General features: G+C 39.2%; 1 protein-coding gene across 1 annotated transcript in view; it reads left to right on the top strand.

The window, feature by feature from the left end:
• The window catches only part of LOC114217961 (tyrosyl-DNA phosphodiesterase 2-like), a 76,894-nt gene extending 68,663 nt beyond the window's left edge, over positions 1-8,231 (top strand). The window contains 2 exon segments of the mRNA XM_088022827.1: positions 7,185-7,725; positions 7,727-8,231. Coding sequence (XP_087878953.1) covers positions 7,185-7,725; positions 7,727-8,231 — 1,046 coding nt within the window.
• The last annotated feature ends 4,899 nt before the right edge of the window (positions 8,232-13,130 follow it).

The raw sequence follows: 13,130 nt of genomic DNA on the forward strand, positions 1-13,130 counted from the left end.
TAGGTGATATTCACTCTTCTCCTTGATGACCTATAATTTAATTATTATGATGTAAACTTAATACATGTTATGTTATGTGAAAAGATGATAAGAAAGGGAAGAAAACAAAGATATTGCCACACACACACACATTCTTTTTTTTTCACACACACATATTCTTAACAAAATAAGGAGGTAATACCCATAACAGTTATTGTCCTTGTCTCTGTAACTGGTCACATGGCCATAGCTGGCATTTATAACTACCTTCTTCAGTAATCTATTCCTTTTGCAATCAGCAGTTGCCTCAGTTGGTCATGGATCTTTACCAGGTAGAATTACCCAAATTTCTATTCCTGAGGGTCTGGTCCACTATTAGTCCTGCCTGAACTGATTTGTAGTTTTCCATTGACTCTAATCACAAAGCATGGTAGTACCAAGAGATGCCCTAAGGCATCTCCTGTATTCCAGATATACTCCTCCTTACCCCCATAGTAGAGTAGTAGTCCAATTTCCTCTTTGATAATCAGAATCAATCCTACAGCCAGGATAGTAAATATCTCCTTTACTTGTTGATTCAAAGGCATCAGAAGCTCAAAGTGGTTAGGTGGCAGTTCTAACTTGAGTTTAGTGAAACATTTCTGTGTCTCCTAGTGGAGGCATTTCTCCCTTTGGAATTAAGACTTCTTGACCAGGAGGGTATAAAGATATGTGGACAAGGAGCAAAAGTTTTACTATCAGATCATTAGAGGTAATAATGAGTGATGCTACTCCCATTTCTACCCCTTAATTTCTGGATCCATGAATCCTAATTGTGGAAGAAACAGCTCCATATGTTGAATACTGATTTAGGGTATGTGCAAACGCCCGAGAGCCTTGCCACAGCCCTGTGAGGTGTTGCTGTCTAGCCAGAACGGCAACTGAATCTTCACAAGACTATTCCACCACTCTATCAAGCCAGCTGCTTCACACAGGCAGATCTTGGTAAGACCAGTAAATGCCAGGAGAATGGGCCCATTTGCTGTGAAGTGAGTTCCTTGATCAGAATCGATTCCATGTGGACTACCATGAGAGTAAATAAGGCATTCTCTGGGCCCACAAATGGTAGTTTTGGCAAAAGCATTGCATTTAGGAAAGGCAAATCTGTATCTAGAGTAAGTGTCTGTTCCAGTAAGAACAAAATGCTGACCTTCCATGATGGAAGTGCTCCAATTTAATCAACCTGCCCCCAGGTAGCTGGCTGATTATTCCAGAGAATGTCTTCATAACAGAAATTCAGTGTTGGTCTCTGCTGCTGGCACACTGGATTCTCAACAGTGGCTGTAGCCAAGTTGGCCCTCATGAGTAGAAGTTCGTATTACCGAGCCATACATAACCAGCCACCGTGGCCACTTTGTTCATGAGCTCATTGGTCACTGACAAGTGTGGCTAGGAAAAGTAGCCAACTGGTATCCACAGAATGGGTCATCCTATCCACTTGATTATTGAAATCTCCCTCTACTGAAGTCATTCTTTGGTAAGCCTTCACATGGGACACAAATATTTTCACATTTTTCACCCATTCTGAGAAGCCTATCTACATCTCTTCCCTAATCTTTTTCTTATTAATTTTCCAATCATTTTCCTTCCAAGTCCCTAACTATCTAGTCAAACAATTGGCAACTGGCCATGAATTGGTATACAATTGCACATTTAGCTATTTCTCCTTCCACAGAAATGAATAACCAGATACAGTATTGAAGTTCTGCCCACTGAGAAGAGTTCCCTTTATCACTGTCCTTCAGGGATGTCCCAGAGAAGGGCTATAGTGCTAGAGCTATCCACTTCCAAATGGCGTCTGCCCATCATACACACCCATCTCTAAACCGGGCCCAAATTTTCTCTTTCTCTATCAGTTTATCATAAAGAACTTCCTATGAAGCCATAGCTACAGGTTGTGAGAAATAAGGCAATGTAACAGGAAGGAGTGGGGACTGTGGGCATTTGGGCCATTTCTTAAGTGAACGTACTGGATCCTCCAGAGCTATTTGAACCCAATTTCATATGCACTACTTGCATTTGATGGTGATGTGCTGCTGTGCACACCCAACTTCATGGCTTGGTGGGTCAGACAACATCCAGTTCATGATGACATTTCAGGTTGCCTGGTAACTTAGTGGCTCATTGTTAGCATTCAGTCTCTACTAAGGCCTAATAGCAAACCAAAACCTGTTTCTCAAAAGGAGAATAATTATCCACAGAAGATGACAAGTTTTCCCTCTAAAATTTGAAGGTTTTAAGCTGTTATTCATCTATAGGGGCCTGCAAAGGCTCCAAATGCAATCCTATTTGCCACTGACACACAAGCACCATTGGATCCACCGGAGCATATGGCCCAAGTGGCAGAGCTGCTAGCATGGCAGACTGAACCTGTCACAGAGCCTTCTCTTGCTCTGAACCCCAATCAAAAGAGCAGTTTTTTGGTCACTTGGTAAATGGGCTCGAATAACATACCCAAATGAGAAAAATATGTCGCCTCCAAAATCCAAAGAGACCCGTTACATTTTATGTATATTTTTTGGTTGTTGGAGGGGCCAGATGAAGCAATTTATCCTTCACTTTAAAGTGGATATCTTGACATGGCCCACACCACCTGATCCCTAGATATTTCACTGATCTAGAAGGCCCCAGAACTTTTGTCAGATTTATTTCTCACCCTCTGATATGCAATGTCTTACCAATAAGTCTAGGGCAGTCGTTGCTTTTTGCTCAGTGGCACTCCATGGCATAATGTCATCAACATAACTACTGGTGGGATATCTTGTGGAAGGGAAAGGTGATCAAGCTTCCTGCAAACTAAATTATGACATAGAGCTAGAGCTAGAGAGCTGTTATATCCCTAAGGTAGGATAGTGAATGTGTATTGTTGGCTCTGCCAACTGAAATCAAACCACTCTGCTGGTCTTTACGAACATGGATGAAGAAACATAACTTGCCAGATCAATACATATAGGTACTAGGGAATGTGTTAATTTGCTCGAGCAATGAAACTACGCCCAGTACAGCAGCTGCAACTGGAGTTACCAGCTGGTTATGCTTACAACAATCCACTGTCATTCTCTAAAATTCATGTTTTCTGCACAGCCAAATAGGCAAGCTGAATGGGAATGCAGTGGAATCACCACCCTTGCATCTTTCAAGTCATTGATGGCAGCTGTAATCTCAGCAATCCCTCCAGAAATGAGGTATTGCTTTTGATTTCCTATTTTCCTAGAGGGGCAGTTTTCCTATGTAAAGGCTTCCACTTTGCCTTTCTCACCTTAATAGCCCTCATTCCATAGATCAAGAAACCAATGTGGGGATTTTGCCCATTGTTAAGTATGTCTATTCTAATTATGTATTCCAGAACTGGAGAAATAACCACAGGATGAGCTAAGGGACCCACTGGACCCCCTAAGCTAAAACAAACAACAACAACAACAACAACAACAAATGAACTCCTAAAGCTTCTATTCCACCTGATAGGTCACAGTGGCATTTTGGGTCTCCAAATGGGTCTCACCCCGGTTCAGAGCCAGTGTTTAGGAATCCCTGAAAAGTCTGATTATTTCTTTTTCCCCAGTGTCCAGTCACCCAGTAAAAGGGTGTAGATCCCTTTGGGAAAGACTAGGAGAAAGAGTAATGGTATAAATTTTGGGTGGTGTAGCTAAGTTCTTACTCAAGAGGATTCAGCTTCCTTTTTATTCATGGGGTTCTGGGTCTATAAACTGGCTTGAGTCTTAGAATTGATTGAGGGACCATGACTCTCTTGTTTTTATTATTCAAGTTTTTATGATTCAAGACTTTTATTTACTTGGCCTATAACTCTTTTGTGTATACAAACCAAGGAAGAATTTAGTACATTTCACATCTATTTCACTTCTAGGAACACCATGATGCCATAAATTTTTACCAGTCAGACTATTCTGATTACTGGTTTGACTTTGTTGTCCATTATGATAACCACACCCACCTTGCCTTTGGTGATCGAGTGTTGCCTCTTGGGTCTTGCCGCCCCAAGATCCAACAAGCCCCATTGCATTTAGGTTTCCCAATTCATATAATTTCTGACCTACAGAGAAGAGTGACCACAGAGCTCTTCAAAGATGCTTGCCACATCACAAATTTATTTCTCACAGTAGTGATGACAGGTGTGTTCTCTAGATGCACCTAGGGTGGGTGAGCAGGTCTTACATGATAACACAATTCTTACATTCTCATCTCTCTAAACCTTTTGATTACTTCCTCTACTATATACCAAGGTACTTCTGGTATTTCAACTTATTTAATATAGGTCACCTTTTGGTCCATATTTCAGCCAAACAACCAAACAAACTGTTAGAGCCTTATCTAACCCTCCGAGCTGCAACGTTAAATCTGGAATCTCTGCTTATTGATATATATCAATCAATTAAGACTGATCCAACTTTATGCTCCTTCTACCATTATTCAAAGCCCTTAATATCCATTCTCACACATATTTCCTGGATTTCTGTCTTTATAAATTGGAAACGTCGGATCGTTTTTGAGATCACCTCCTTATGGTCCACTTTGTACCTCAACTTTCAGTGCCTGCTGGGAAGTGAGTTTAGTCTAGAAGAAAAGAAGTGAGTCCTGAGGAGAATCTGCAGTGTTTTGCAGGGAAACTGCTTCACAGGAGGCCATTATGGGTTCTTCAGGCATATCAGCATTAATCTTCTCAGGTGGGGGTAGGACAGCTGCATCTATGGACAAAAAATACTAGAAGTATTAGAGGTTCCCTGTCCCCAGTCTCATCAGGATCTTCCTATATGGCCCCATTCTAGCCTTCAGAATTCTATTCCTTCTCAATCAATGCCCTCACTTTACCAGTAGATATTCTGTGAGGTTTGGAATCAGTTTGTGTTGTAATTCAGCCGGTAGCAGGATGAGACTCTGTGTCTGGCTTTCAGCAATCTCTGTGGCTACAGGATATAAAGGTTTCTGTCAGGGCAGACATAGAATCTTTCAGGTTACTTACTGGTATTCAGACTGGGAATTCAAATCCTTGAACTCATCATTTTCTTTCCCCACTTTTTCCAGCACAATTAGGGGCAACCAGCCAATTTCATTATACTTGTTAGTTTGACAAAAATGTTGTAAGGTATCAGGTACATGGTCACCCCAAAACTTGCCTTCTATAAGTCTTTGATTGGAAGTATCCAAGATGATATTTTGCATATCTTTATTGCCACATCATACCATGAACTATCATTTACTACTGGAAATTTAGTCATTAATGCTTTTATAACTGATCAGATTAGAGACTCAATTCCAGAAAAGTCAGAATCAATTCGGAAAACTATCCTTAAGATTTGGTTCTTCTAAACCACTCTCAGTGCCAAAATCAGTCAGAATTTTTCAGAGAAACACAATCAATAAGCTGTCTATATAGATAAAGAGAGATTTATTTTGAGAAGGTGGCTCACATGATTGTGGGGACTGGGAAGTCTAAAATCTGCAGGGCAGGCCAGCAAGCTAAAAACCCAGGAAAGAGTTGATGTTGCTAGCAGTCTTGAGTTTGGAAAATTTGTTCCTCTCAGGAGACCTCAGTCTTTTCTCTTAAGTCCTTCAGGTGATTGGATGAGGCCCACTCATACTGTGGAAGATAATCTGCTTTACTCAAAGTCTACTGATTTAAATGTTACCCACATCTAAAATATACCTTCATAACAACATCAACACTTGTGTTTGACCAAACGACTGGGGACCATAACCTAGCCAAGTTGACACATAAAATTCACCATCATACTACCCAATGTCTATTTTTCTTCCTTTTTTTGTAACCAACAGAAACTAGATTTTGTTTAGAACAGCTATAAACAATTACATCTCTCAACCTGTCTTCCACTTCTGACCAGTGAAATTTCAGCAGAAATCTCTTAAGTATGGATTCCAGAAAAACTTTAAAAATGTGAGACTAAGGGGTGCCTGGGTGGCTCAGCTGGTTAAGCATCTGCCTTCGGCTCAGATCGTGATCCCAGGGTCCTGGGATTGAGGCCCACATCAGGCTCTCTGCTCAGCGGGGAACCTGCTTCTCCCTCTCCCTCTTCCTGCAATTCCACCTGCTTGTGCTCTCTCACTCTCTAAATAAATAAATAAATAAGTGAGACTAAGTTGGCACGTCATTTTGTCATTTCCCTTGCCCTTCTTCTCGCCAAGACTACAGAATATGTGGGGGCTGGGAGGCAGTGGGGGAGAAGAAGTCATCTTCTGAAATATAAGATGACAATGTTGACAAGAATGCCTCACACAAAACATGGCAGAGCAGAAAAATAGGAGTTTGTATCCTTGAGGTCAGAGTGGAACCACTTTCCCTAGACTGTTAACTTCTGGACTTCTTTCATGTGAAAAAAATTGAATCCCTATTTGATGAGTCTCTGAAATAAGATCTCCTAATGTATTACCAACCTATGCTAGACACTTAACTATTTCATTTACAGCCTTAATAGTTTAATTTTTAATATTGGGCAGATAAGTTTTTTCTTTGAAAAAAATTCATAATTAACTTATAGTCAGGGTTTTCTTTAATATCTAGAAATATATTATAGCTTAGATGTAGATGATGTTAATATTTTCCTCAAATGTTTGTTATGAGGATTAGTTATAATAATACAAAGTTGCTTTTGTAAAAGAAATATCATTTAAACAGTTATTAACAATTTTAAACATATATAAAGAAAACAGATTAATTGATATGTTTCATGTTCCCCACTATATGATTGAACCAGGACTAGAGCTCAGATACTCTGAAACTCAACTAGTTTCTTAAGAACTATAGTCCAGGTGCCTGGGTGGCTCAGTTGGTTAAGCGACTGCCTTCGGCTCAGGTCATGATCCTCGAGTCCCAGGATCGAGTCCCACATCGGGCTCCCTGCTCAGCAGGGAGTCTGCTTCTCGCTCTGACCCTCTTCCCTCTCGTGCTCTCTATCTCTCATTCTCTCTCTCTCAAATAAATAAATAAAATCTTTAAAAAAAAAGAATTATAGTCCATCAGGATCTTGTATTTCTTAGGTAGATGATAACCAGATAGATCACAAAAACAAGAAAAGAGGAGAGAGACAAAGATATTGAAGAAATTTTTAATATATACTTTACTCAAACAAAAATTTAGGAAAGAGAAAGATTCTCCCTAAGCTAAAAATTTTCTTAAAAAAATTATTTTCGAGAGGCGGAGCGGGCAGAGGGCGAGCCCGAGGTGAAAAAGCAGCGACTTCTGTGTGTGGAGTTTGCTTCGGTCGCGAGTTGCGACGCCGCCGTGGCTCAGTGCTACCTGGCCGAGAACGACTGGGAGACGGAAAGAGCGCTGAACTCCTTGGAGCCGCCCGGGCAGGAGAGCGCGCCGCAGAGCCGCCCTCACACGGCGGCGGGGCCCGAGTCCTGTGCTGAACTCACGAATGAGGAGACAACTGATTCCATTAGTTCTAAAGCCAGTACATCTGAAGGGAATCAGCAAGAAGATGGCAGCCTGTTTTCTTTCATTACCTGGAATGTTGATGGATTGGACCTAAACAATCTGCAAGAGAGGGCCCAAGGGGTGTGTTCCTATCTAACTTTGTACAGCCCAGATGTGATATTCCTACAAGTTATTCCCCCGTATTATAGCTACCTAAAGAAGAGAGCAAGTAGTTATGAGATTATTACAGGTCATGAAGAAAGATATTTCACAGCTATAATGTTGAAGAAATCGAGAGTGAAATTTAAAAGCCAAGATTATCCCTTTTCCAAATACAAAAATGATGAGAAACCTTTTGTGTGTGTATGCAAATGTGTCAGGAAATGAACTTTGCCTTATGACTTCTCATTTGGAGAGCACCAGAGGGCATGCTAAGGAACGAATGAATCAGTTAAAAATGGCTTTAAAGAAAATGCAAGAGGCTCCAGAGTCAGCTACCGTTATATTTGCAGGAGATACAAATTTAGGGGATCATGAAGACACCCAATGCGGTGGTTTACCCAGCAACATTTTGGATGTCTGGGAGTTCTTGGGCAAACCTAGGCACTGCCAGTATACGTGGGATACACAGATGAACTCTAATCTTGGAATATCTGCTACTTGTAAGTTTCGTTTTGAGCGAATATTTTTCAGGACAGCAGCAGAAAGTGTCCATATGGTTCCCCAAAGTTTGGACCTCCTCGGGTTGGAAAAACTGGACTGTGGTAGATTTCCTAGTGATCACTGGGGTCTCCTGTGCAATCTCGATGTAATCTTGTGAAATGTTTTCCAAATAAGAGTTCTCTATCTTCTGAGTAATTTTGTTCTGGATTTTTGCAAATGTAATTTCTACCTGTCTGGAAAGGTAGGTTATATGGAGGAATTGATATACTACATCATTGTAACAGGAGAAAACACTACTGTGATTTTTATTTTGTGGATTGTGTACTCAAATTTCAGAACGAAATATTGATGTTTATTTAAACTAAAGCATACAGAATATGAGACTTCTTCATAAAGGCCACCAAGACCGTCAGAGCTCCTAATACTGCTCAGAGCTGCCAGCTGGTTCTCAAGCAGGGCACGTCCCTGGGCTAGCCTTTATATTTTATTTTTAAAATCAGGCACCAAATGGTTTATATTTTAAGTAAATCTTTAAAATAAAAATAAGAGGTTATTGTGTTTGGGGGAATTGGATCTTCAGGTAATCTTAAATGAAAAAAGCCATGATTATGTACATTTAAGTAGATGGCAACTATCCTATAGCAGATTTTATTTTTGTCAGCTAACAGTACGTGATTGGTAAGCTATAAATGAAATCTTTTGATTTGAAATTCCTTTACTTTTTAAAATTCATGTTTGTCAACATGTCGCTGTTCATGTTGCCAACAGAGGCAAAATTAGGCTTGATAATGATTAAGGTTGGTGTTCTAGCTGCATTGGGCTTTTTTCCTAAGAGAAAAATAAATGTTTAAAGAGGACTAGGCTTTTAGTTTTACTTTTTATAAAATTGAATTATTTTACAGGAAAGGGCTAAGGAGCACTTTTTAAATGTGCTTTAAAGAAACTTTTCTCCCCGTAAAAGAAATGTGCTTTAAATAAAGAATTTTACTTGTTTTAAAAAAAATTATTTTCGAAGCAAGAAGTAAGATAATCTTGGGCGCCTGGGTGGCTCAGTTGGTTAAGCGACTGCCTTCGGCTCAGGTCATGATCCCGGAGTCCCGGGATCGAGTCCCACATCAGGCCCCCGGCTCAGCGGGGAGCCTGCTTCTCCCTCTGACCTCCCCTCTCATACTGCTTCTCTCTCTCTCTCTCAAATAAATAAATAAAATCTTTAAAAAAAAGAAGTAAGATAATCTTTGAAACCCTAGAGGTTTTTGTTTTAGCAAAAGCAATATGACTCCTATAACTTGGAATATAGATCTGAAGCTCTAGCTTTGGAAGACATTTTTTGCCAACAGTGTCCAAGAAGTATCACTTTGTGTGAGGTATTAAACTAAGTGTCATGGAAAGGTTGGTTCTTAGAATATTAGAAGAATGAGGATTCTAGACAATGAGAAGATATTTCATCTGGTTGCTTTATTCCCAGGAATCTGAGATTCTACAATATTAGAAAAATGTCATAGGCTCTACATCCCCTGGCTCTTTTCTCATAAATACAAGAGACTTTAACTCCCATGTAAAGCCACTAGCTCTCTTAAACATGACAGTTAGGTAACAAGGTCATACCTGACACACAGCAGTCATCTTTGAGCAAAAGGGAATAGAAAAAATTCTCTGGAAGAAAGATGAAAAGTCAGAACAAACTCTTGCATCCATGAGAAGGTCGTACTAAATCCAAGTTAAATTAACAATAACATTTCTCTTCGTAAGTTGAGCAAATGTACCACACAAGGTACCAATCCCTCTTCTGCGCTCTAAGGATAGGCCAGGGCTTCTAGAATTCAAATGAAGAGGTATAGAGACACAGCAACTAGTGTGAGTCTTTTTAAATAAAAGATCATGCCATATGTCTGCTCAAACCTTTGCTATGATTTCTTATTCTACTCAGTAAAATCAAAAACGTATACAATTCTAACAGGGTATTTACTCCCCATCTCTATTATCACACTGACAACACTTCTGGGATCAGCTAGTTACTGCTATGAAACAAACCATCCTGGGATCGGGCCCCGCCTCCGCTCCCTGCTCGGCGGGAAGCCTGCTTCTCCCTCTCCCACTCCCCCTGCTTGTGTTCCCTCTCTCGCTGTGTTTCTCTCTGTCAAATAAATAAATAAAATCTTTTAAAAAATAAAAATAAATAAAAAATAAATTGCCTTTAGACACCACTTGATTAGTTCTCATGAACCTGCTGGGCAGCTGGGCAGTGTCAAATATCAGCTGTGGGTTCCCCAGGGCTGTCTGGTCCAGGATGACCCCAGGCAGATGCCAGAAGCCTCTGCACCACTCCTCGGGGCTTTTCACCCTCCCTAGGCTGTCCCAGCCTTCTTCCATCATGGTGGCAGGGTTCCAAGAGAAAGGAAAAGGCTTTTACTAGCTCCCTTGAATCCAATTTGCTGCCTTCCCATTGCTCAAAGCAAATCACATGGCCAAACCCAGAGTCAGTCTTGAGAAGGAGTCAGTCTGGAGAATCACTATCAAAGTGTCTGGGGAAAGGAAGGCATAAAATATTGGGGCCATCAGTGAAAACCATGCACACTTTTTTCACATTTTTTGCTACCCTTCCTTTTGCTCACACAATCCCAACCATACCAACTTTCACACAGTTCTGTGAATACAACAGACACCTTCCTGCATGAGGATCTTAACTTAGCTGTTTCTTCTTCCAGAACTGCTCTTTATCAGATATTAGCTTGGCTAACTCCTCCACTTCTTTCAAGTTTCTGTTCTAACTGCTCCTCAATGAGCCCTATCTGCCTACTCTATTTAATAAAGCAGTCCACCACAAACCCCCCCTTACTTGTTCTTTTTCCTTCTCCATAACATGGAAGAATTTCTAATATAATGTTATGCATGTATATTTTTTGTTTCTTATATGTCATGGGGTTTTTTGGTTTCTTGTCTATCATTCTTCTCAGTGAAATGTAAGCTCTGATCTTCGCCTATTTTGTATAATGATGCATCTTAAGACACTTAAGTGAATTTAATTTAAAATACTTGTTAAATGAATTAGATAATCAGATTTCTGCTTCTGTCACTTACATATAAGAAATATGAGCTTTGTGTACATCACAAAGTGCACAAAAATCAGGAAATGAATACAACATAAATAATAAATTTAAAATAAATTTAAAGGTTCTGTTCAGAAACTTCAAAATCTCTCGAAACAGGTAGCCTCAGTATTGGAGCAAGTCACAGGAAGTACAAGCCCAGGAGGTGAAAACCAAAAAAAAAGATCATTTTATCCAACTTCCTTATTCTACTAATGAAGACAATTAGACTCAAGGACGTTAAGTGTATTGAAGAATGTTAAAAAGTCAGCTGGTGGTAAAACTAGGATTAGAACCAAATTTTCTAATTACAAACACCATATCCATTCTGCTTTCTCAAATTAACAAAATCACTGCTCAAACAAAATTTATAACGATCAAATAAAAGTGTGAAAAAAGAAATTTCCAACGTTATTGGGCACTTAAAAATGTAGGGCTTTGAAAATTAAGCTTGCAACTCCTAATTTCACCAAATGGAAATCCAATAGTCTGATATATACTTGTTTCTCAAAAAAAAAGGCATAGATGACTGTGGTTTAGCTTGTCTGAATGTAAAACTGTAATAGAAAAGAGCAATGTCTTCCTGAATCTAAATTTACAATCTTATTGAACTAAATTATTGGCTTCTGCTGGTCCATGGGCATTTCATTTGCAGAATTGAAACGAGCATAGTAACAGCTATTACTGGGAAAGGGAAAGATTGTTTCAGCTAGTAGTGTGAAGGAAGCGGAAGTTGTCACTATAAGTAGTGCGAAGGAAGCGGAAGTTGTCACTATAAGTAGTGCAAAAGAAGCGGAAGTTGTCACTGTAAGTAGTGCGATGGAAGCGGAAGTTGTCACTATAAGTCTGTGAAGGAAGCAGAAGTTGTCACTATAAGGGAATATCTTTTTAGTCTATTTGCTATTGAATAGTTTCAAAGAACTTTTTTTTTCTATTTAAACAACCAGGGAGTTAATTTACCTAGGAGAAAAGCATCTAATAATTGTGGTTATGCTTCTACACACTGAATTTTACCAGTGTGAGAATTTGGGTCAGTGTTTTATATCACTGGCTTCTAAGACAAAGTAATGTGATACTCCCTCCTTGCTACAACTGAAAACCAGGAAGTTAATAATTTTGTAGCAAAGTTTATCATTTTCTTTCCCAGACATTTGGCTCTTTTGGTCTTGTGATTCTTCCTCCATTTCAATGTTATAGCTAATTGAGATGCATTTCTGAGGAAGACTGAACGAATCTTCCCTGGTGAAAATATTATATACCTATAGCTATTAATGTCCTTATATTTAATTCCCACTTCACTGACAATAAATCAGTTATTAGGTTTCCTATGCAAATTGGCAACACAAAGTTCATAAAACTAATCATTTAAAGGTCAATGTTTATATAGTTAAAGAAAAATAGAATCGAGGCAATCAGTTTAATACTCTGCTTTGCACCAATTAAGAAAATGTTCTTCTACTCAGCAACCACTATAAGTCTATTCTGTAAAATAAAATTAGAATTTCAGCACCATCTGCAAATTCTCTCACATTGAAAGTTAATTACATTATCGTTAAACTGATTTGTTAAAGCTTGAAATGTTGTGTTATAGTAAGAAGACATGAAGAATCTTTCAGACTCTGGTATCAGACTGTTCTCATTTTCGAATGAAACTTTGCCTCATGTATTCAATGTAATTTGGTTAACTAACTGAAATGGTAGGTTTCTTTATTCCCATTATTGTACAAAAATGTTAAATTGTCTCCTTGAGAATAAAGAAATAGTTTATGCATTATGTAGAAAAGAGGGCAGATGCAATGACTCACCAAATCTCCAAAAATCTGAACATGGTTTTATTCTCAACCTCATGGCAAGTTTCTACTTTACACCAAGCATCTCACTGGGTAATCAATAACATTCTAGAAAGAGGGTAGATGCAAAAAAAAAAAAAAAAATTGCAGAAGATTGCAGTGACTTCTTAAGAAAGAAAA

Source organism: Eumetopias jubatus, unplaced genomic scaffold (assembly GCF_037043125.1).
Source record: "Eumetopias jubatus isolate StellerSeaLion01/CBP00866 unplaced genomic scaffold, mEumJub1_p1.0 scaffold_1, whole genome shotgun sequence".
Classification (NCBI taxonomy): domain Eukaryota; kingdom Metazoa; phylum Chordata; class Mammalia; order Carnivora; family Otariidae; genus Eumetopias; species Eumetopias jubatus.